Source organism: Thalassophryne amazonica, chromosome 12, assembly GCF_902500255.1.
Source record: "Thalassophryne amazonica chromosome 12, fThaAma1.1, whole genome shotgun sequence".
Taxonomy (NCBI): domain Eukaryota; kingdom Metazoa; phylum Chordata; class Actinopteri; order Batrachoidiformes; family Batrachoididae; genus Thalassophryne; species Thalassophryne amazonica.
The window spans coordinates 37,066,336-37,091,647 of record NC_047114.1 but is presented as its reverse complement, the minus strand read 5'-3'; the positions used below and the strand labels follow the sequence as shown (position 1 = coordinate 37,091,647).

Here is a 25,312-nt window from a genome sequence, read left to right as displayed (position 1 = left end):
TCGTGATGGGCAATAACACAACCTAATGACAATGTACAACGAGAAAAGGGCAGGGCCAAGAATTGACAGGTATTGAAAAAGTGAAGAAGAAATGGTCCAACTGTATCAAAAACCTGCTTAAGCACCCTAGATGGAATAATGTCCAAAGGACAATTACGTAGTAGGTTTCAGTACTACATCGGAGCGCTGTCTGCTGTCTGTTTTGTTCAGACTTGCACTAAGTGTTTCGCTTTTTAGGTGCATGTATAATTTTATACCGCACTAGATAAGCACTAAGCCTAGATTCAACTTTGCTAAGACCAAAGGAACATTATAGTTCCATCGTTTCATTGATAAGGATGCAGGTCTATAAACTCAGTGAACCCTCCAGATTTGGTGGCAGTTCAAGAACCCTTGTGTAGTGAACATGAAGGCAGTGCTGATATTCCTCCATTCATTAGACCTCACAACTTTGTGTGCTGCAGCTACGATAATGCCCAAATCTTCCACTGGCCATCCTGAGATGATCACTGTTGATTCCTGAATCTAATGTACATTATATGATAAGCTTCTTGAACCAGAAACTACAATATTTCTTATGATGACCTTGCCAGAATTTCTAACCACTGTTTTAATTGGCCTGTTGAGTAAAAATTAGAGCCAGTGATCATAAAACAGACAGTTGTGAAATTTTATTCACTTTTGTTAAATTATGATTGACAGTATATCTTGGAATGTATCAACCTGAGGCACTGTGTGTATAAATGTATGGAAGTATACAAAACAGACACTGAATTTATGAAGGATTGGGTATGTCAACTTCCACATGGTTTTGCATGAAAATATGTTGTAGTTGACACATAGGGCTACATTTTTCATGATGGTGTCAAAGAGATTGGGTGTGTTCCGGTGTCAAAATATAGGTCAAAAGGTCATCCAAGTGAAAAATACCCAAATGCATAAACAAATATAGATTCCTTGTGGTCACCCCTTTACAAAAATACCTTGTTTTTCAAAATCGGACCAGTGGTTGCTGAGTTACAGCAATCTGAAATTTGGCAACCATGCCCTTTTTTGAAAAAAAGTGAAAAATTAAAATTGTGATTTTTCGAAAACCACTGGTCCGAAAGACGAAAATTTAAATTCTGGCTTTTCTGGCCATGAGTTACCTCTACACCAAATTTCATATAAATTGGAGGGGGTGAGGTTTAATTCACTGGGTGAACTGAGCTGGACTGACCCCATGCAGGCAAAATATAGTCATTTTTGAATGGTTTATCTATTAACGAGTAAAAACTGAAGGAAATCTATTATAAGGCCTGAAGGAAGTTTCAGTATGAAGTATTTTAGCGATAAGGTCAAGTGTTAGCTTTTTAAATACTTAAAAGACACTGGACTCATCGAGAGGATGTAGTCCTGCTATAACGGACTGATGCAGCAGGTGGCAACAATGTAACAATAAGGATGCAGATAAAAACTGTACTGATCTCACAGAGGAGAAATTCACGTTACGTCAGTGCTTAAAAAACACACGATGGGTGCAAGTAGAGGAAAATGTTCATCAACAGCGTGTGCAAAGATAAGCAACAATAATACTAGTAACAGTACAATGGAATAAGAAAACAAGGCAGAAATAGAATTGTACACACACACACGATGTCTGTTAGAAAAGTATCCGACCTTATTATTTTTTCAAAAACCACATGGATTTGAATCACGTGTGATTACAGACGTGCTTGAACCCTCGTGGGCATGCAAGAGTTTTTTCACGCCTGTCGGTTACGTCATTCGCCTGTGGGCAGTCTGAGTGAGGAGTTGCCCACCCTCTCGTCATTTTTTCATTGTTTAGGAATGGCTCAGAGACTGCTGCTTTGTTTGATAAAAATTTTTTCAAAAACTGTAAGGCACAACCGAGTGGACACCATTCGATAAATTCAGCTGGTTTTCGGTAAAAATTTTAACGGCTGATGAGAGATTTTGGTCTGGTAGTGTCGCTTTAAGGACGGCCCACGGCGCCTGACGCCGATCTTCGTTTCGAGGCGGCAGCGTCTCGCCGTTTCAAGTTGAAAACTTCCACATTTCAGGCTCTGTTGACCCAGTAAGTCATCAGAGAACAGACAACTTTCAGAAGAAGTCGGCATGAGGAGTTTATTCGGACATTCCATTGTTAACGGACATTTTGTAATGAAAGAACGTGCGGGCAGAGTCGCATGTCGGGCCGGACCCGACCGCGGGGGGTCGCGACAAGAAAAACACCTCCATTGGAAACCTTAACGGGCAAGTTGGAACATGCCCAGCTGTTAAACAATTTCTCAGTTACTCACTTGTTGAAAGCCATCAAAAGCCGCCTGAATTTTACAAATGGTTTTCAACACGGAGGTGTTTTTCCTGTCGCGGCGCACACAGATTCGCCGAGTCGTTTCCGTGACGACTCGTTTCCGTGACGACTCGGCGAATCTGTGCGCGCACGTCTTTCATTACAAAATGTTCTTAAACAGTGGAATGTCCGCATAAAGTCCTCATGCCGGCCTCTTCTGAATCTTCTCTGTTCTCACGACGTCCTGGGTGAATTAAGCCTTAAATTAGGATGTTTTCAGGTCGAAACAGGCCGACGACAGCGCCTGGAAGCGCTGCGCGACATCCCGCTCCGTGGGAAGTCCTTACAGCGACAGAAACACCCCATAATCTCATCAGCTGTTAAACTTTTCACCGAAAAGCAGCTAAATTTCTCGAATAGTGTCCACTCGGATATTCCTCACAGGTCCAGAAAAAATTTTGATAAAGCAACGCGCGCCGTCTCGAGCAGCATATGAAACAAAGGAATTCAGCCGAGAGGGCTGAGCCACATCTCACTCAAGGCCTGCCCACTGGGAAATGACGTCACCGACACGCGTGAAAAAACTCACGCATGCGCACGAGGGTTCAAGCATGATTGGTGTAATCGCACGTCATTCAAATCCATATAGTTAAAAAAAATAAATAAAAGTGTTGGTTTCTTATCTAATAGACCTCGTATACATACACACATATATACATATATATGTACACACACACGATTGGGATTGAAAAAGAGATCGGAGCATCTTATTTACAATATGTGAAGTGGAATTTAGATGTAATAAGGTGACATTAGTGCAGGGATTTGTAAACAAGTTGTTATTGCACATGATTTGTGGACATAATATTGCACGTGATTTGTGGACATATTATTGCATGTGGTTATTTCACAGTATTATTGTACAGTCTGACAGCAGCAGGGAGGAACGACCTGTGGTATCGTTTCTTCTTGCACTGAGGGTGCCTCGCCCTGTCACTGAACGAGCTGCTCAGCTCCACTACAGTCCGTTACAGAGGGTGAGAGGAGTTGTTCATGACGGATTTGAACTTGGCTAACACCCTCCTCTCAGCCACCTCCTCCAGAGAGTACAGAAGACAGCCCAGGACAGAGCTGGACTTCCTGACCAGCTAATTCAGTCTCTTTCTCTCCCGCTCTGTGCTGGCCGGGGCCCAACAGACAACAGCATAGGAGAGCTGAGGCTACAACAGAGTCATAGAAGGTCTTAAGCAGAGGCTTGCTCACTCCAAAGGATCATAGTCTCCTCAGGAGGTGGAGGTGACTCTGTCCCTTCTTGTACAGGGCATCAGTGTTGTGACTCCAGTCCAGCTTGTTGTTGAGGTGAACACCCAGGTATTTGAAACTGTCCACAGTTTCTATGTCCTCCCCCTGGTTGTTCACCGGTGGGTGAGGTGGCGTTTCCTCCTGAAGTCGATCACCATCTCCTTCATCTTACTAGTGTTGAGACACAAGTGGTTGCGCTGACACCAGTCCACAAAGTCTGTGATGACCGACCGGTACTCCAGCTCGTTCCCCTCAGACACACGACCCACAATGGCGGCGTCAGAGAACTTCTGGAGATGGCAGCTGTCCGTGTTGTAGGTGAAGTCCGAGGTGTAGAGGGTGAAGAGGAAAGATGAGAGGACGGTGCCTTGCTGGTGCTGCACCTTACCACCTCAGACTGACAGCCGCATGTACTGCGGGCAGTTAGTGAGGTAGTCGATGGTCGAGGCGGCGAGATGTCCATCCACACCTGCACCCTCCCGCTTCCCCCGCAGCAGGGCCGGACTGATGGTGTTGAAAGCGCTGGAGAAATCAAAGAACATGACTCTCACAGGGCTCCCGTCGGTCTCCAGGTGGGTGAGCAGTTGCTGCAGTAGGTAGGTGACAGCGTCATCTACCCCGATGTTGGGCCTGTAGGCAAAATGCAGTGGGTCCAGGATGTCGCTCACCATGGTGCGGAGGTGAGACAGGACAAGCCGTTCCATGGTCTTCATGGAGGTGGGAGGTCAGGGCAACTGGTCTGTAATGGGCTGGTTCCTTGGCGTGTGGTGTTTTGGGAACCGGGACCACACAGGAGGTCTTCCACAGGGTGGGAGACCTCCTTATACGCCACAAAAGAAGAAGGGTTCATTTTTCTTTTGTTGTTCTCCACACAGTCACGTTTAGAAAAAGCATGTTTCGTGTCAAAATAAAGCCATTAAATACATATATTTTTTTAAGTTAGTGGTTTTATATGACAAAATAAATGGAACATAAAAACAAATGTGGCAAAAATTCATATATAAATGCTGGATTTGCAGGCCCAAATTGCACTTCAGTATGTGTACAGTATAAATAACTGCACCACACTTAAAAGTTTCAGTGAATGTAAAAACATTTTAATTCTATGAATTGAATTATTGGTCATGCACCTGAGCACTGGATGTCGCTGACCAGTACGAGTGCTGTGGGCTTTGGGGCTTGCTATTAGGGCTGCAGCTATCGAATATTTTTGGAATCGAATAGTCTATCAATAAATCGAGTAATCGGATAAAAAGTAGTACTTTGTATTTTTAAACAATACAGTAGTGGCAGGGCTCTCCCTAAGCAGTGGCACAATGTTGCTGTGCCATCATGCAGATTTTTAAGTTTTGGGTGTTCCCTCTCTCTGTTTTGCTGGGTTATTTATTTTTTCATATTAAGAGTTTTGGAGCTTTGCCAAACCATAACCCCAGGCGCTCTGTGAAATCTTCAGTCTGCGGACAGTGCATTCTTTTTCCTTCTTATTGCATATTTCATTTGCACTTTTTATTACTGTGATTTAGTTAGTGTTTAGTATATATTTACGCATGCTGTACAGAGTGCAGCTCAAACCAAAGTCAAATTCTTTTTTTTCTGTGGATACTTGGCAAATAACACAGCCTTTGAGAAACAGCTGTGGATTGCAGTGTTTCCACAAAAGCTGCCCGTTGATAAAAACTCTTACCAAATCTGAATTAAAGCATTTTTTTTTAAATCATTAAACATGACTCATTTAAAGTGCGCGTCCTTTCGCTTCATCTGCGGAGGTGGAGAATGGCTAGTGGAGCAAAACGTGTTTTTTTTTTGTTTTTTTTTTTTAAATATATACAAACACAACGCTTCACTTAAAATGCACAATAAGTCTGTTTAAGACGATCCGCGCTGACCCTTTCTCTTAAAAGGCTTTATTTCACTCAGTGTGTGGCTTTGAAAGCTTGTAGCATCACCTGCTACACTGATTAGCGCTATGGTCTTCTTCTGTGTTTTTGTGGGAGTGTTACAGTGCCACATACAAGCGTGGTGTATGTACTAGAGCTTTAAACGAAGCCTCGAGGCAAAGAATTTGCCTTGAACATTTTTTTTTAATAATCGAATTACTCGAATCGTTTCAGCCCTACTTGCTATGCCTCTTCTGCGCTCTGGAGCCAGGAAGATTAGCCTGTTTAATATTAATTTGATTACATGATTCTTCATCTTGCAGTATTCTTCCAACGTTTTGTTGATGAAATCCGAACATAGCGTGCAGAGGACTTTACTGGGGAGCTCAACCTTACGGACAAATTCACCGAGTCTTGCTTTTGTCCTGTCCTCTCTGTAATTTTGGCCATGTTAAAGACTTAGCTCGATAGCCCAAACTTGCAGAAACTCAAAATGTCCAAGTCCAGGTACTTTCATTGACTTTAGACATTACAGAATTTTTGACTGTCTGAAAGTTCGCGGTTGTAGAAAAAGTAACCAATGACTTTTCATTGCTGAAACTGCCAGCTAAAACATGCTGGCAGTTTCGGCAACGAAGTTCCCTCGCATATGAGGAAATATTTAATAAGTATGGCTGGTCACGCTGCACCTCTCTCCCTCAAGGGATTTACGCTGATCTCAGCAATCGGCAGATAATTCTCATCCCTGCAAATGTATTGTAAAAGTTAGTGAGAAATAAACACTTCTAAATCTAAAAAAGCTGTTTTTGAAACCAGGTAACACCCCTGAAGTGATCTACAAGACATCTCACAGAGGTCAGCATGCATCACCTAAAGTCAAAGGTAACTTCTGGAAATTTCAGAATCTTGTGGATGCACAGACGCACAAACTCTTGGCAGACATTGTCCTGGGTGGAATTCCCCCCAGGTAAATATGTTCGCTCCATTAAAATGAACTGGAGTTTTACAACATGTTTTAAAAATAAACAAACATTATATTGCTTGGAAATTGTGAAATTTGGATGGCTGTACACCTTTAACAGCCCTGAAAGGCTTTTTTCCCCAAAATGGAGAACAGTTTTAAAACCGAAAACCTTTCCCAATGAACTTGCAATAAAAAAGCTTTGCGATGTTAAAGCTGAACAGCCAAGGTTTGACATATTGTAGTTAACTTACTGCAGATCAAAAAGCTTCCAACATAAAAAAAAGTCACACAAAACTACAGCAGATTAAAACCCATGCACTTGCCAACACTTTAATGCTATAACAGGCATGGTGACACATTCCCTTCAAGGGGGGGGGAGACTCTAATAAAGCCACAAATACAAGAAACAGAACACCTAAAAAAGGAGCTGCTTTTCACACTTCAAATAAATCTAAAAATGGTGCAATGGGAAAATAAGGACTCAAATATCATAGCCTTCACATATTGGTAGCCGTTTCTTCTATAAAACAGTCAGCTTTTGTTAATTAAATATTTATACCAGTTAAAAATAACTGACATGTACGTCATTTTCCTCACTAGTTGTGCACATGCACAGTAGTCTGGCAGAGTATGTGATACAATGAATCACATACCTTAAGCAGATCCACAGTTTACTCCAAATGCTAGTATTTACAAATTAAGATGAATCCTGACATTGTGATTTTTTTTTCCCCACAGCGATATGTGGCCTTACAGAAATATCTCTGTCCACAAGAATCCAATGAAAACAGTATAGTACATATGCCAGGCTTGTATGTGGCACTTTAATGCTTTCACATCGGTGTAAGGAGCTAATCGATGTAGTAGCAGAAGGCTAGAATACATCAAAGGGGCAAACGGAGATCCATTTAATCTTTTCAGCTGGATTCATTATCACAGTCTACAGAAAACTGTTACCCACAGAAAACACTTCAGTTCCTTATCATGGAAATTGGTTGTGAATAAACACAGCTTTTTTAAAGAAGTTCCTCGGTGTTATAATATGGTGCTCCAGGTGAGTTTTCCAACCCGAGCTGAAGAAAGCCACGAACAAGAAGAAAAATAACTTATTTTAAAAGCCGAAAGCCCTTTCTGTAATTATTTGATGTGCGTCACCGGGCTCCATTTATTCACGATCAGGGTTTACCAGAGCCATCAGTTGTCTCTTCAGCTTTCTGCTCGCAACGAAAACCAATCCCATTAATGATCCACCAAAAAAAAAGAAAAAGTATGTTAAATTACACCTAACAACAACAAGTCATTAATTATGAGCTGCTGACATTACAGAGCCAGAAACATTCTGTATTGCATGCCCACAGGAACACACAAATCCAGTGTTTTCCCATTTGTCCGCTATGGGACCAGTTTACCAAAAGTATATGGGAGAGGGATCTTAATATTACATTTGAATAAAATTACTGATTTAGTTTTATTTTTACATCCCCAGGCACTTGTTTAGTGGACCGGATTACTCAATTTAAAATCTTCACCAATTCTATTGGCACCCAAGTAGAGTAGCTCTGAAGGAAACACCGGACTGTTGTAGGTATGAAGGGGAGCTGGGAATGCATGCACTATGGTCACTGTCCAATGATTCTAACATGAGATTATCACAGAAATCACAAGAGCAAATTATTTTTTGCATGAGTCTCTACACCATGGGTTAAAGCAATAAATTCTCATCTGACTGAAATTTTTTCCTGGCAAAAATCAATGCCAGTAATTCCCTAAATTCCCTAAAATGTGGCATAGTGGGGGCACACACTCTTTTTTCCCCTCAATGAATACAATAAACACATTATACAGCATACAAATCTATTCTAAATAGCCTCTAAGGAGAGACAGACAAAGCATAAAAAGAATGCAAAACTTGAACATAAAAAGGTACATAAAAGGGTGGTGGGGTGTAGTCTTGATTCTGGGGGTGCCCCCAGAACAATTTTTAAAGACAAAGTTAAATTTTGTATATTCTGGTGAATTTTAATGGGTATGAAGCAATCTGAACCAAAGAAAACTCACTTCAAACTATGGGGGTCTGGGGGATCTCCCACAGAATTTTTTTTAAAAGAGCAAGTCAAATTTTGTATATTCTGAATTTTAATGGGTATGAAGCAATCTGAACCAAACAAAACTCACTTCAAACTATGGGGGTCTGGGGGATCTCCCACAGAATTTTTTTAAAAGAGCAAGTCAAATTTTGTATATTCTGAATTTTAATGAGTATGAAGTCCTCTGAAACAAAAAAAAAGTCACTTCAAAGTGTGAAGTAAAAACACACTATTGATTATTGGGGGTCTGGGGGTGCCCCCCAGAAAAAAAAATTTAAAAGAGCAAGTCAAATTTTGTATATTCTAGTGAATTTTAATGGGTATGAAGTCCTCTGAAACAAAGAAAACTCACTTCAAACTGTCAAGTAAAAATTCTTTATCTTCTGTAGTATTTTGATCAGTTCTAATCCGGTGAATGCACTAAATGGGTGCCGTGTTGCTGTCTGTACAGTCAATAAAATACAAAATTAGGGCCTAAAACAATGGACAACGTTGTTCTGCTGTGCACAAAGTAACAGTCACCAGTTTTGAAAACGCATGTGCACTGAGAAATTCAAAACTGGCATATTCACATTTAAATCGGTAAAATGCTCTCACTCATAAAACAAATTAGGGCTGCAACTAACGATTATTTTAGTAATCGATTAATCTTTTTGTTTGTTTGTTTGTTTTTTTTTACTTACATGTGAGTTTTGACATTTCTTTAAGTGAGTTATTATTAAAAGGCCTTTATCACGCAACATCAACGTTTGAGCTTGTAACAAAGTTATGTTATATTCTCATCAAAAACATACCCGGAGTAGTGTTTTGTTATATTTTGCACATACATACATCACTGACATAACACAAAGCGATTTCCATCAGGTTTCACCTGATTATGAGCATTTTTAGATGCCTGCAGCAACTATCAACCACTGACAACATATTACAGCAAGAGTCCACGAAATTATTTTAAAGGCCTGACTAAAGTGTAATATGTGATCTTTAATAAGTTATTTTCATGAAAAAAGACAAGTGCAGTTTACTGCATTTTATTTTTTTCTTGTGTAAAAACACAGCTTAGATGTGGTTTGATTGAAACAAATTGTCATTAAACTTAAATAAAACAGGGATGAAGTGGAGTCACTAGGTGTTTACAGGAAACAGTTATTTATGTTCATTGGTAGTTGGTTTTATCAGGTTCTTTTTGTCTGTTTCTCTAAAACTGTGTTGTAGCAATATTAGTTATTACTTTTGTTGTTGCTGCTATTAATATATAAATAAAAAATATTACAATTCGTAATACATCTGACTCTTTTAGACAACAAACGCTAAGCCATTAATTATTTATTATACAGAAAAATACACAGATTGTGCTGAGATGCGAACAGCTTAATGCTAACTTTAACAATGAAAACGCCATAGACATGCTAATGCGTTAGCATCGGTTTTGTTTTTAAGTTATAAATTCATCTATCAACTGTTTCAGAAGACCATAACAGGGGTCTGTACTACAAAGCAGGGTTACTGGCTTATCAGGGTAACTTCTGGAGTAAGTTGATGACATATGGAGTAACTTCCCGGTTAACCCGTACTATGAAAGGTGGAAAGGTTTCGATCAAGGCATTCTGCCACGGCAACTTACGCTTTGCGCCAAACCTGCTCTGAGCAGGTTATGTTCCAGGATTAGCGTGAGGTTTCCGCTTAACCACTCCCTTTATAAGTACCGTCCATTCACCTGCATCACTCTGAAGACAATGCCGGCCTACCTGGATGATCCATTTGATATTGGGGCACAAATTGTAGGGGCTCTCTCCGCAGGGCGAGGGTTTTTAAAGACCGCCAGAATCTGCTGACATACCCGGACGATATTCTCTATGAAAGATATAGATCCTCAGCCGAGGGAATTCGTTATCTTTGACAGCTGATCGGGCCAGACGTCTGTAACATCATCCATCGTACACTGTAATAAAAGGCTGTTGTTTTTACAGGAAGATGCTGGCAGCTGTGGTCACCACTGTAAAAAATACAGCGGTTAAATGTACAAAAAAAGAGCTCGTTTGTAGATGTAACAGTTCCTTTAATGTGAGTCAGCTGTGGTTCATTCACTGTACATCCATATACATATTATGGATGTAATGTTATCTACTGTGCTGCTGTATGTTTTACAGGAATTCCCTGGTAATTACAGCTGCCAGCGTTTTCCTGTGAAAACAAGTAATTTTTTTTACAGTGTAACAATGCCCCGACGATTGAGCAGATAATGTGCCTTGCGCTTAGATATTCTGCCAGTGGACAATATATGTATTCCATCGGTGATGCTGAACATCTGAGCAAGAATACTGTACGTTGTATGATTCGCAAGGTAGTACTTGCTCTATCTAAACTGTTGGATGCATTTGTCGTTTTCCCTGGCCATTTATCCGCAATGCAAATCAATGAAGGCAATTTTACCCGCGATTTTATGCAATCGCGGGTAATTACTAATATTAAAATAGGTCTAATGCAAGTCTATTAATTAGGCGAAGTGGGGCTTATCAAGCTATGAATATAAACCTACCGTTTTGAAGGATGTTTTTATATTTCATCTTCACCTGCTGCTAGGTGCGTTTGGCACTGCTATTGCATCTGACATATTGACAGGATTAGGAATAGCAATCATACAGTCAAGGTAGCCTATTAAGGAAACATTAAATTAACCTAACATTTATTAGTAGGCCTATGGCCACTTCTGAATCGTGTTCTGGGCGTAATTAATGGAAGAGGGGCATTTTTCTACACATTTCAGACATTCCACAGGTAAATCATCTGTAACAGATATGGAGAACAATTACGCATTTACCCGATCAGCAATACGTTTCCAACAAGCCTGTCATGCTTTACTGGCAGACGATGTGTTCGATTTCCCCCTTAACGTTAATTTAAATTCCTTGTAGCTCCGCATAATAATCGTGCATTCATCTTCGGTAAAGTAAGGTGACCGCGTCATCATTGAAAAAAATGGTGACGTGTGCCCGAAAATGCCCCTTTTATGTGAACATGCACAAACTCCACTTAGGTTAACACAGGTTCAACAAATCAACATCATATTCAGCGTCGTAGTACCGCTTACCACCACTTGAGGGAACCAGGTTTTCTCAACCCTGGTTTAAGAGGTTGACCCTGAGTTACATCTGAGTAAGTTAACCCTGCTTCGTAGTACAGGCCCCAGGTCAGTTTAACATAAAAAGGGTAAATATTACTCACAGACATATGCTCTTTAGGGTTTTAGCGGGGCAAAATAATACAACAAGCCATTGAAGCAGTGAGACGGTTCAAAGCAAAGCCACACCCCGCTCTACTTGGGGAGTGTCTGCCAATGTTCTCACAAAGACAGGGAGGAGAAGGACCGTGGCTCATGGCAAGTACTAAACAGAGCGCTGTTGCTTTGATAGTATCATATTTTGGTCCCAAAACACACGACACCACGTGTGCAAGCTTATGTGTGGTTAAATTTTCCAAATGACGGAAACTTTAACCCATGCTCTACACAGAGTTCTCCCCAGACAATGGAATAAACAGCACCATGCTGTTATACTGCCATCTAGCGGCGCTATGCTGCGGTGTCATATGTGGATGTTTTAGCGCAAGACTTTGGTGGGAATCAGACTGTGCACAAACCCATTTTTGTGGAGAAATTTCACATAAACAACTTAAAGTGTAGGTGGCACATAATGTCATGTTTTCATGAATATTTTAAGATTAAAATTAAGCAACAGTTTGAAATTCATCCTTTCCTGGTGTGGAGTTCTTGAAGAGATACTGTAAATATTCAAATTTTGAACTGCGTGCCACCAAAACACCATGAACTTCCCGGCAAGTGCCAACATTGGACAAGAAGGAGGAAGTGGCATCAGCTCCGGAACCATTATTTTAATAGTTCTATTAATTTATGGATTTTTACAGGTTACTGACAGTCCTGTTTCCACTGAGTGGTTTGGGTCAGAGTTGCACCGTGTTTTTGGTGTCAGAACGGTTAATTTTCGCAGGCAGAATACTTTTGATTGGCAGGTGAACACTTGACGAGCGCATACGCACAGTGTCTGCGACTTCTCCACTCGACACAGAGACAAAACTGAGTATTTTCAGATTTTATGGATCATGGGATCATTTTGTCACATACAAATGGACTTTTCTTCAGCTAAGACAGCAGGAATTAAATTATTTTTAGATGTTTTGTAAATGTGGATAAATTTTCAGATGAACTTACTAAAATGGACAGGTAAGACTATATTATTTACTTCTTGTGTGAATGGTTTTAATATTTAATAACGTGTTACGCTACTATAAATGTATTCAAAAGGAACCATTTATTTTAAAATAGCTGATATTTTCAGTCCCTCATGACATTTTTTTAGATTTGAGATGTATGCGTATCTGTTTCTGAGGAAAAAATAAAACAAAAAACCCTCGACAGTTCCGCATCACTTTTTTTCCCCTGATGTCACAGCTTTCTTTTTTTTTTTTTTTTTTTTTTTTTTTTTTTTTTAAATCAGTTGAATATGACCAGCGAGCTGGCAAAAACAAAGTTTGTCACATCCACCCATGCTTAAATCGCCTGCATTATTTCCTTTTTTAATAATCACCATTCTGTGTTCTGAACTCTCTCAGACTGAAGGTTTTCCTCCAAGGTTTATTGTCAACTAAATAAGGCTCAAAACCATAATGCTATTTCTCCGACAGCTGCTTCAGAAACACCTTCAGACTGGACGACAAAAAAAAACAAACAAAAAAAAACCCTCTACACTAGACATGGGGCGATAACCGGTTTCACAGTATGAGAAAACCACAGTATCAAAACCACTAAAATTTTCTATTATACCGTCACTACATTATGAGCAGGTTATGAGAATTCTTGACAGGCAGAGCGCAGGCAGCCGCTGCCGCCCTTGCCCCTGGCGCGCACCTCTGTCTCTGTTTACAAACAGGCAGCTAACGTTAGCTAGCTCTGCATCATGGCTGAAGGAGGCAAAACCTGCACTGAACTTTTCCCTCCATCTTAAAAGGACCAAGTCAGCTGTATGGGATTACTTTGGCTACCGTAAAAAGGCAGACTCCAATGAATTGGAGGAAGGAGGTCGTCCAACATTTTTTCATTTTATTTTCCACGGAACAGCCCTTCAAACCAAAAATGGTGGCAACAAAGCACCGTAGCTATGAAGTGTGTTGGACTCTGAGTGATTCAAGATACCCGCAAAGGATTACATGGAAGGAGTAAACTTTATCCCATCTTTGAAACCACTGAGAAGTACAAGTGGTGGACTCGAGTCGTGCTTGTGTTTGACCAAATTTCTCCCACAAACATGTCAAGAAGGACAGATACATCTATTCCAAGCACTTTGTTGGTGAAGCTGGGCCAAGTATTGAGCATCCGGAGTTCCGGACCTATTCCAGCCACATTTCTCCCTAAGCAAGTAAGTCATGTTTCCCACGGGGCAGATGTTATACGTCTGAAACAGAGACTATCATTTTGGTATTTTCTCTAAAGGTATCAGTGGTGTAGTGCTCGTAGCGGGAGAAATCGTGTCAATTAGTGCGCCTGAATTACATGCGCTTCATATGCAAATAGCCATAATGTTGTTAAAGCACATTTTACAGCTATACATAATACCGTGAAACCGCAATATTTTTGCCCACGGTTATTATACCGTCCAAATCTCATAACGGCCCATGCCTACCGCCATCCACTGTTTAGGTGTGGAGCATGAATGGATTCTGATGCATGCTATCAAAAATAACCCGGAAACGTTTACCACATAAGTAAAAACCCATATTTCGAGGAATTTCCGTAAAACTTTCATCACTGTATTTTGAGGAGGTAAGTGAGATGTTTTTTAGTTTTGTTTTTTTTTTTTTAGTACATTTGGGGCAGACTGCATAAATGAAGCCCAGCAAAGTCTGAGAATGGTCCTCAAAACATGGATCTAAGCACAGATTTTATTCGTTCCATTTGTGTGGCCAGGAGAACAAAGCATGTTGCCTCTCCTGAAAGCATGGAATTGGCCATGTTTGTGGCTTGTGCCTCTGCATTGCGTTGCGCTAAGCTACAATGCTACATGCGGGACACCAGCCAGTTTCGCAGAGGAAGCCGCTTCTGTGATCACGGAGTTGGAAAGGAAGGCAACGACCAGTAACTACTGTTAACAGGACAGCCATGACGTGGACCAGCTCCCAGCCCTTTGAGTTATTGGCTAAGCTGAGCTAAACCAATGACTAAGCTAAGTTCTACTGAGCCCCACTGTCATTGGGGCAAGTCTGGAGAAAGGTGACTAAAGTACACCATTTTTCTGTGGCGAAAAGACAGGGCTCTACGTGAACAAGCAGGAGTGAAATCAGAGACACCACTTTCACAGTATGTAATTATTAATCAGTCTTATTGAGATGTAAGCAATTTTGTTTCTTAATACAAAGAAGTGGTGACACACACACGTCTGTCTCCGCTTCATATACGTTGATCACAAAACATAAGAATTTGATTTGAAAGCCATACTACATAAATTTTACAGAGCCAATGACAGTGGTCCAACAAAAAGGTGAGTCCAGTGGAAATGCAGGTCACCATGACATTTAGCTGCAATTGTTTACATTCTGTTTCTCTGCTGTGTGCTGCAGCACCATGCAGGAACAGACAGCCATTTACTCAGCAAGTTTTGCTGTTCGACATTTATTCATATTTGTTTCAAATGAGCGTGACTGCTAACTATATTATATTTCTGCAGCCCAACAATCACCAAACATGGGGAAAAACTCAAAGTAGTAACGCCATCACAGTTTCTCCTATAACGAAAGCTTCAAGTGTTGCATGATTGTTTTAAATGCGTGCTGAAAGTTATGCCTGGTTCACACAGCAAGATAATTACGCCCATTTCTGACCTGATCTTCCCCTTCCGACAATCTTTAGGAAGCCCCGGCCATCATGATGACTCTAAAGATAACCTTAACAGATATTCCTGCTGTGTGTAGTGTGGCAAGAGCGCTACAGTCTGCTCAGAAGGATGTCGGGATCGCTCAGACCTCAAATCGTGAATATTCAACATGTTGGTTTGTCTTGGCCTGATATCCCAGCGTATGGGGTGTGTCCCGAGCATAAACGAGCATGCGCCGTGTAGCCAATCAGAAAGTGAGGTGACAGAAGCACTGAGGGGAATCCAAAATGGTTTACTCCGAAGTCACGTTTGATCGAGAGGTTTACAGAGATTTCTTGTCTAACCTTGGAACGTTTGCAAGTGAAATCTGTTCGTGTGGAATGTGTTGTCTTTACCATGTGCCTGCACACCAACATTTACGTTTTAACAACATCTGCAGGAAGCTTTGCATGTGCATTAGCTTTTGACAAAAGCGGAAGTTATGCAAATCAAGGAATATTTGTAGATCACCCTCCATGCATTTGCTGGTATTAATGAGACAAATGTAACTCCATAGGAAGTTAGTGTTCACACTAATGCTGCAAGATATGTTATCAGGTTACACAAAAAGCATTTTCAGTTTTAGAAGTGTTTATTTCTCGCTATCTTTTACATAATATATGACAAAGAGGATATATTTACACACAAACGAAAGAGTTTTGCAGCTAGGTCCCAGCCTATGACGTCACCATGCTAACGTCCGTGAAATAAGTTCAGAGGTGTTATTAGGTTCCAAAAACGCCGTTTTCGGTTTCAGAAGCATTTATTTCTCGCTTGCTTTTACATAATATATGACAGACATGCATATAAAACACAAAGCAAAATGGTTTTGAGGAGACCAGCCACTGATGTCACGGTTAGGGCTGAAACGATTAGTCGAGTAACTCAAATAATGCGATTACAAAAAATGTTCGAGGCAAATTCTGTGCCTTGAAGCTACAAAAAACAGTGACTATGAGGCTTGCATGTTCAACCTCCAGCTGAAATGCATCTGTTGAATTGCAGCGAAAGAGGGATTAAAAAAAAAAAAAAAAAAAAAAAAAAAAAAAAAAAAAAAAAAAAAAAAAAAAAAAAAAAAAAAAACTCATGTAGGGACCCAGTCCACCAACCTTTCAAAATAATGATGATAAAAAAAAAGGCCTCGGGTAACAATGGCAGTTTAATGTTGTACATCTCATTTCCACTGTCATGAGAATGAACGGAATCGTGATTTTCTAGATGTACATGTTAAAACAGACTATAAAAACACAGGACAAACTATCCATCCATCCATTTTCTTCCGCTTTATCCGGAGTCGGGTCACGGGGGCAGCAGCTCAAGCAAAGCCGCCCAGACCTCGCGATCCACACACACCGCACCCAGCTCCTCCAGGGGAACCCCAAGGCGTTCCCAAGCTAGCCGAGAGATGTAGTCCCTCCAGCATGTCCTGGGTCTTCCCCGGGGCCTCCTCCCAATGGGACTTGCCCGGAATACCTCTCCAGCGAGGCGTCCAGGGGGCATCCGGAAAAGATGCCCGAGCCACCTCAACTGACTCCTTTCGACGTGGAGGAGGGGCGGGTTGACTCTGAGCTCCTCCCGAGTGACCGAGCTCCTCACCCTATCTCTAAGGGAGCGCCCAGCCACCCTGCGGAGGAAACTCATCTCGGCTGCTTGTACTCGCGATCTCGTTCTTTCAGTCATGAGCCAAATCTCATGACGATAGGTGAGGATCGGAACGTAGATCGATCGTAAATCGAGAGCATTGCCCCCCTACTCAGCTCTCTCTTCACCACGACGGTCCGATACAGCAACCGCATCACTGCAGATGCTGCACCGATCCGTCTATCGATCTCACGCTCCATCCGTCCCTCACTCATGAACAAGACCCCGAGATACTTAAAACTCCTCCATTTGAGGCAAGGACACTCCACCGACCTGAAGAGCGCAAAGCACCTTTTTCCGGTCGAGAACCATGGCCTCGGATTTGGAGGTGATGATTTTCATCCCGGACGCTTCACACTCGGCTGCAAACCGCCACAGTGCACGCTGAAGGTCCTGATTTGACGAAGCCAACAGAACCACATCATCTGCAAACAGCAGATATGAGATTCTGTGGTTCCCAAACCAGACCCCCTCTACACCCTGGCTGCGCCTAGAAATTCTGTCCATAAAAATAATGAACAGAATCGGTGACAAAGGGCAGCCCTGGCGGAGGCCAACGTGCACTGGAAACAGGTTTGACTTACTACCAGCAATGCGACCCAAGCTCCTGCTGCGGTCGTACAGGGACCGGATAGCCCTTAGCAAAGGACCCCGGACCCCGTACTCCCGGAGCACTCCCCACAGGGTGCCCCAAGGGACACGGTCGAACGCCTTCTCCAGATCCACAAAACACATGTGGACTCCTTGGGCAAACTCCCATGAACCCTCAAGCACCCGATGGAGTGTGTAGAGCTGGTCCAGTGTGCCGCGACCAGGACGAAAACCACACTGCTCCTCCTGAATCCAAGGTTCGACCATCGGTCGAATTCTCCTCTCCAGTACTCTGGAATAGACCTTACCGGAGAGACTGAGGAGTGTGATCCCCCTATAGTTGGAACACACCATCTGGTCCCCCTTCTTAAAACAGAGGGACCAGAGCGTCCAGCCCCTCTCCAGGAGTTGGGTACCAGAGCCCGACTATCTCTAGTCGGTATCTCTCAACCTCGCGCACAAGCTCAGGCTCCTTCCCCCCTAGTGAGGTGACATTCCACGTCCCAACAGCCAGGGGCTGTGAGCATGGACCGGGCCGCCGGGCCACCCGTCCTCGACCGCCACCCAATTCTCTCTGCACCCGACCCCCACGGCCCCCTTTGCAGGTGGTGAACCCACAGGAGGGCGGGACAAACTAGTAAAAAACAAAAACAAAAAACACACACACACACCACAACAACAAAACACGCACACAGACACATGACCTACTGTGTTTTCTGTAGCAAGACAGCTCTGACATGGAGCAGCAGATTAGTAAAAACCAAAAGAAGGCACAATCTGACTGAAAAACAAAACAATACAAAATATCATTGTATAGTCAGATGCATAGGCAGCACAGTGGCTTAGTAGTTAGCACTGTTGCCTCACAGCAAGGTGGTCATGGGATGGCTTTTCTCCTGTGGCCTTTATGTGTGGAGTTTAAATGTTCTCCCCATGTTTGCGTGGGTTCTCTCTGGGTGCTCTGGCTTCCTCCCACATTCAAAGACATGCAGGTTAAGTGAATTGGAAACTTTAAATTGTCCGTAGGTGTGAGTGTGAATGTCTGTCTATATGTGGCCCTGCGACAGATTGGCATCCTGTCCAGGGTGTGTACACCCCCCCCCCACCCCCACCCCCAATGACTGCTGGGATAGGCTCCAGCAACTCATTTAACCAAACAACCCAAGTATATAATTAGGGATGGGTATTGATAAGGTTTTATCGATAGATGCCATTATCGATTCTGCTTATCGAGCCGATTCCTTATCGATTCCCTTATCGATATCTCGTGAATTTTGTACTAAAAGTAGGCTTTAAAGGTTTTCTATGTATTTCCTTGAGTCTTAAAGTAAATAAATATGAAATTGGTCACTGTATCCTTGATCTCTGGACATAAATAAAAATAAACAAAACTGTTTCGCTTTGAAGTTATTATTTCAGACTGAATTCTATCGTTTTATCTTGACTTGTCAGAGAGCCACGCAACGTTTGGAGCTGTGTGAACAGAACGGAGGATGATTATCGTTTTTGGAGTGAGTGCTGAATCCATTTAGGTGAGAAAAAAAAATAAAAAATACAACTTTCCTTATTCAAATTCATTCCAGCAGTATTCTGCTCTTACTAGGATGTAGCAGTTTGGCAGATAGTTCTGGAGGAAATCACTGAAGAAATTAACAAACTGAAAATATGGTTTGACCGAAACAAACTGTCATTAAACTTAAATAAGACAGGGATGAAATGGAGGTATGAGAGTCACTAGGTGTTCACAGGAAACATTTATTTCTGTATGTATTTATTTATTTATTTATGTTCATTGCTATTATATATTTTCTGTTGTGTTTCTATTCAGGTTCTTTTTGTCTCTTTCTCTAAAATTGTATATAATAATCATTAGATTATTAATATACAAGCAAAAATAAATTTAAGGAATATTACAATTTGAAAACAAATGCACCCGAACGTGATGACGGCTGCAATTGCTAAATGCTAACTTTTAACATTGAAAATGCCATAGACATGCTAATGTGTTAGCATCGCTCCCATTTTGTTATAAAATACATCTGTCAACTGTTTCAGAAGACCATAACAGGTTGGTTTAACATAGAAAAGGTAAATAATACTCAGACGTATGCTCTTTAGGGTTTTAGCGGGGGAAAATTAAGCGAAAGAAAGAAATAAACTAAGCAATCGACCGAAGCATTGCTTCAATTTGCGAACCATGCTTCGATTGGTTCAAGGTTCAAAGCAAAGCCGCGCTGCAGAAAAGTTGATTAAGGACCTGCTGCAGGGTCTGTAATCAATGTAGAGAAATGATCATTTTCCTGACAAACACCCGCAAAAACAACAGCCACTCTGAAGGACCGATAACAGAATCGTTAAGCACAAAGCTTATTGATGTCGGTGGATCGAATCATTTCTTAACGATACCCGAAAGGAACCGGTTCTCGATACCCATCCCTATATATAATACACACAAACACAAAGTTGCATTTACTTAACACACCATTGAGAGATGGAGCACACAGGTGTTTTCATGTGGATTGGCATTCATCCAACCTTCCATTTTTGATTTTTTGGGGGGGGGGGAGCCTTTATATATCCGCCACCCTGCTTCCTAAATATCTGTATCAGCCAATGATACACCCGTATCACTATCACTAACATCTACACTCACCAATATTAGCATGGCAGCAGTGACTGTATTCTATTACAGACACTGAAGTACAAAAGAGTTTTCTGATCAATAACACTGAACCAGAACTTCAATTCCACAAATGATAGTTCTGCTTTTTAATTACACCCGTGTTGGTGCATTTGCATAAGCGTGCATTCACACATATTTTATGGTTTATTTTTACCATTTTCTTTACTCTTATCTCACAGTAAACTGAATATCTCCACAATGGCATCATCTTGGGTTCTGGAAAACACTGATCAACTTTTTTTAAACAACTTTTTGACATTTTATGAAACAAGCAACTATTTGACAAATCCATCTATTTTCTCAGTTAACCAATTACAAAACAGCACAAGCCGGATAAATAATTTAAGACACCAAATGACTGCATTCACTTGAGTATGACACCTACAAAATTAAGACTTTGGGGGGTACTTATTCCAGCCTACTTTTCGCAGGCATGGCTGCTTGTTTCTCTCGGGAAATCTGGCAACACCATTAATGAGTTTGCTAATTACAACGCGCAGTGAAACAAGTATTGGCTTCAATGTGATGCAACAAAGATTTTTTTTGTTTTACTTTTTTTTTTTGGAGGCCAGACTACAAATAGGCGAATTTGTAAAATTAACATGGATACGATGACATTTAAAACTCACAAAACAGCGGGCATGCGCACTTCACACTAATCATCGGTGACAATTTACAACGCTTGCAATAAGTTAATTATTGAGAACGTGTGGAGCAGTTGTGAAATGACTCTAAATAATTAGACCTGCCCCAACTCTGCACAACGCGGCGACTAGCTAAGGTGAACGCTAGCATAGCTAACTTTAGCCAACCTAGCGATTGCCTTAAAACTGGCCCACCAAAACAGAGAATTACTGCAGTTGACGGGTTAATCGGCAAAACAACTCATCAAATGTGCTCACAATCGGTAACGGCGTGTATATAAGAAGGTGCCAGGAACACAGAAAAATGGTAAACAGACCTGGCTTCGTCAGAACATTGTTTCAAAATGGCTACCTTAGCAGCGCTACCGCACATTCATCAGCCTGCTAGTGCTAACGAGCTAACTAAGTGTTTTTTCCGTGACGATAGGGTCTACCTTCTCTCAAGCAAGCACATGTGACGACAATGCATTTAAAAGTCCACAAAGATTAATGAGTTCTACACTTACTCGCAGTTATACTCCTCCCCAAAAACACGGCCGCTGACGTTTGTTTGGGTTTTCAGAGCGCTTACCGCTGAAGCTGCTGGCACATTCGCACTGCCTCAAAGGAGGTGCGTTCAAATTCCGTCGCGATTATGCAACGAAGTGCGGTTTTGCAACAGTTTTAAACTCTTGAGCCACTCACCACCTGACCTACCGGATTATTTTAGAATGCGGTTTTGCCTATTTATTTTAGTAATAATAATGATAATAATAATAATAATAATTTGGCAGGAGTCACGACTGGTTTTATTTACAAAATAGTAATAATTTTTCAAGGTTTTTACTTTGCTCCGCGACCCGATCCCGGATAAGAGGTTGAAGATGAGCCGAGCTTTTACTTTAACATACTCAGCATATTTTTAATTGACTTTTTTGTTTGTTTGTATGTTTTTCCACCATCATTTGGCTTTTTTTTTGTCTGGATTTCAGTGTTTAATTAAGTAACACAGTAATCAAGTAACACATTTTTGGAAAAGTGTTACATATTTTGGCTAATAACGTCAAGAAATTGTTTTCGAAAAGATGTTTCCAGGACAGATTATTAACATGTCTTTTTTCACACGGGTATCGTCGTACGTAAAGTCGAATGTTGAATGTAACCCAAACCATCCCTCGCCACCACCAGCCAAACCAATCGATAGCAGTTATAACATTTAACCGAGCACCGAGCATTTAATCTAGTTTAGGTAGTTGATTTCATAACCTTTAACTTCATGTTTATGTCCTCGCAAAGACCACAGTGACCTTTCGAATGTCAAATAAAGAATAACAGCAGTTAAATATCTTATCTGACATTTTACAGCGTGTTTTGGTATGTATATAGCATCACATTGAATTGCACGTTATGCTAGCTGTTAGCATGGTTTATCTTGCACAGTGGCCAGAGATTATGTGTAACTAAGGCTAACGTGTGAGTTTTAATTTGTGTCCTTCCTTCCTCAGACCGAAAATGATTTCATTTACATCTGGACGTCACATCATTTCTGGGGTAAGAATGACATAAAAGACACACACACGCACGTTATGGCGTCTTTTCAGACAATATTTTTAAAAATGAATAGCGATTGCTAGTGTTATATTTTTTGTTACCCGTGCGTTAAAAGTAAAAATTCAAATGTCAAAACAAACGTGAGATTTTTTTTTTATATTTCACGAAAGTTAATTAAGTACCTCATTTACAAAAAAAAAAACTTTTTGTAAGCATACCAAATGAAACTGAGGTACTTTCAAATTAATTGGAAAAATACTTAAAACTGAGTACTGAAACGAAGTACTGCATTTATTTATTTGTGCAGTTTGCCAGCTAGGGCAAAATGAGATGTTTTTCTTTTATTTTTTTAATAGTTCTTATTACATCCATTTCTGGAAGCTCTTTTGGTATCGGATCGGACCTGTAATCCTATCTCAGATGCATAGATGACAGATGAACATTAGTTTATCTTAAATGGGCAGAGTTGAAATGTAACCAGTTACTGAATACAAAACACAATACAACAGGATACTTTTGGATTACTTCAAAATCAATTACCGAAAATGATGCACTTCATTAGCGAACATGGAAATAACTGCAAATATGCAGTTTTTTTTTTAATCTGCTAGACTATAAAGTAAATTATAAATTAAAACAAAGTAGGTGCTTCGAAAATGGATGAGTGGAGATAGTTTTATATTTTTGAATGCAATTTATAGTTTGTCAGATTAAAAATTGTAGTTGTGTTGCTTTGTAGAATGAAGTGCATACTTTTCAGTAATTGATTTTGAAATAACTAAAAAGTATTCAAATTATGTTGTTAAGTAATCCAAAAGGTTTCTGATTGTAATATAATTTGTATTCAGGTGCTGAATACATTTCATAGTAATTGCACCCAACTCTGTAAGTAGGTTAGTAATATTAGAATCAGGGTCTGGGTTAGGGTATAACTTTTGAGAAATACATAAAAGATTTGGAAATTTAAACAGTATTTCTGATTCTGGACCACGGCTTTGTGTAGGGGGAGTCTGGAGCAGTAGCACGATTCTGATATGGTCCAGGTCCCATTCAGGAATAGTTCAGATTCACAATATGTGCAGAACAAGTGCAACAGGATCTGTACATTAAAAGGTATATTTGTGGATCGGGTAATCAGAACTCTTAACTGGTTGTTTCTGCTGTTGGACTCACAAACGATTGGTAATGTGTTAAATCCATTAACGGTTGTTATTTGCAAAAATCTCTGATTGCATAGAACATAATGCAAATGTGCCATTATTTTCCCGTCTTCAGGGCCATATTGCAGACACCATTGTTTTGGTGATCACCGCGCCTGCCCGTTGACTTAATGCCATGTGCCTGGGCTGCAGTTTCAAAACTTATTAGCGATACAAACCTTAAAATCGAGATTTCTCCCCAAGTTTCACAGAGGAGCACTTGTGGATTTTTTTTTTTTTTGGGGGGGGGGGGGGGGGGGCGGCTGGGAGGGTGATGTGATATAGGATGACCCTGCAGTAATGTAACAATAATATGTTGTCAAGTTTCAGCACTTCTTAATTTCTGTGTCCTCAGGTACCACTGTGGCGACGGTTTCAGGGTTTAATCTGCAGAAATTACTCAACAAAAGCACAGCTGTTGTTTTACTCTCAAAGCCCTGCACTGTTATCACTGCCTCAGAGTTCCTCCACCTACAGGCTGTCAAGCATCCGGCCCTCAATTTGGCCTGCATCACGGCTCTGCCACACAGGTTTGCAGGGTACGTCAGATGGACAGGGCAACAGACGACCCAAGGAGGGTTTGAGTTTGAGGGCTCTTATCCATGCTCCCAAACCAGCTCTGTATGTGGGGTTCTCCGGGCTCCTCCCATTCGTGTCTGCTCCTTTGGTGATGGCTGTGACACAGTCTTTTTATCCCGAAGTGGCGTACGCTCAGGTGATGTATGGTGCGTGCATAGTGGCATTCCTTGGAGGATGCCGCTGGGGCTTTGCTATCCCTGATAGTAGTCCTGCTCAGCCTGACTGGAAGAACTTGGGCAACAGTGTGGTGCTTTCACTCCTGGCGTGGCTGGCACTGCTGTGCAGAGAGAGTGTGTCAGAGGGAGCACTGCTTGTTCTCATGGGACTGGGTCTGTCTCTGCACTATGACCTGACCCTGCTGCCTGGGTACCCTTCCTGGTTTAAAGCCATGCGAACTATCTTAACCCTGGTCGCTACATTCTCAATTGTGGCTACACTTGCACTGATGAAAGTCTGTCCTGAGAGGAAGATGACAGAGGCTCAGAAGTGACTTAAAGGGGTTAATTTAACAAAAATCTGCATTACTGTGTAAGATTAAGCAATGCTCAACTCGGCAGCAGTCACGTTAAAAGAGGAAAGCTGATGGGAAGAAATGAGTCTGAAATATTTAAATGTACTCCAGAGATGTGAGAAGAAAGTCTTGATCATGATCGATCACAACGAATTGCTTTACCATAGTTATACCGAATAAATAAATGACTAAATCCCAATTCACAAACATGGCTGTGCTAAAGTTGTTCAAAATTGAACTTACAAAAGCAAAGCATTGAAATAACACTGTATTGGATTTTTTTTTTTCTTACTGTTTCCATGTTTGTGCACAACCTGCTGTCAGAACTTTGTACTTCAGCTGTTGTGCTTTGAAATTAAACATGAACCATGTGACTGATGTTTCAGAGCAGTTGTCACAGATTTTTGGGGTTGACTTTGCCTCCATTGGTTTAAGCAGATTATTCAAATAAGGCAGTTTTGCATTTGCAAATTTGAGACAAAGGA

At 41.1% G+C, this 25,312-nt stretch overlaps 2 protein-coding genes across 3 annotated transcripts in view; one reads left to right on the top strand and one right to left on the bottom strand.

Moving 5' to 3' along the window:
- The window catches only part of gpbp1l1 (GC-rich promoter binding protein 1-like 1), a 70,316-nt gene extending 48,693 nt beyond the window's left edge, over positions 1–21,623 (bottom strand). The window contains exon 1 of the mRNA XM_034182726.1: positions 21,515–21,623. The gene's annotated coding sequence lies outside the window, so the exon portion shown is untranslated. The remainder of the gene's footprint in view (positions 1–21,514) is intronic.
- Positions 21,624–22,177: 554 nt separating this feature from the next.
- On the top strand, positions 22,178–25,312 carry LOC117521433 (transmembrane protein 69-like). 2 transcript variants are annotated; one of them, XM_034182727.1, is made up of 3 exons: positions 22,178–22,361; positions 22,493–22,538; positions 24,093–25,312. In XM_034182727.1, exons 2-3 carry the CDS (start codon positions 22,500–22,502, stop codon positions 24,804–24,806), a joined length of 753 nt encoding a protein of 250 aa, XP_034038618.1. In that variant the 5' UTR covers positions 22,178–22,361; positions 22,493–22,499; the 3' UTR covers positions 24,807–25,312. The 2 variants fall into 2 exon arrangements, with proteins under 2 accessions (XP_034038618.1, XP_034038619.1); XM_034182728.1 differs by lacking the exon at positions 22,178–22,361 and having other exon boundaries at positions 22,459–22,538.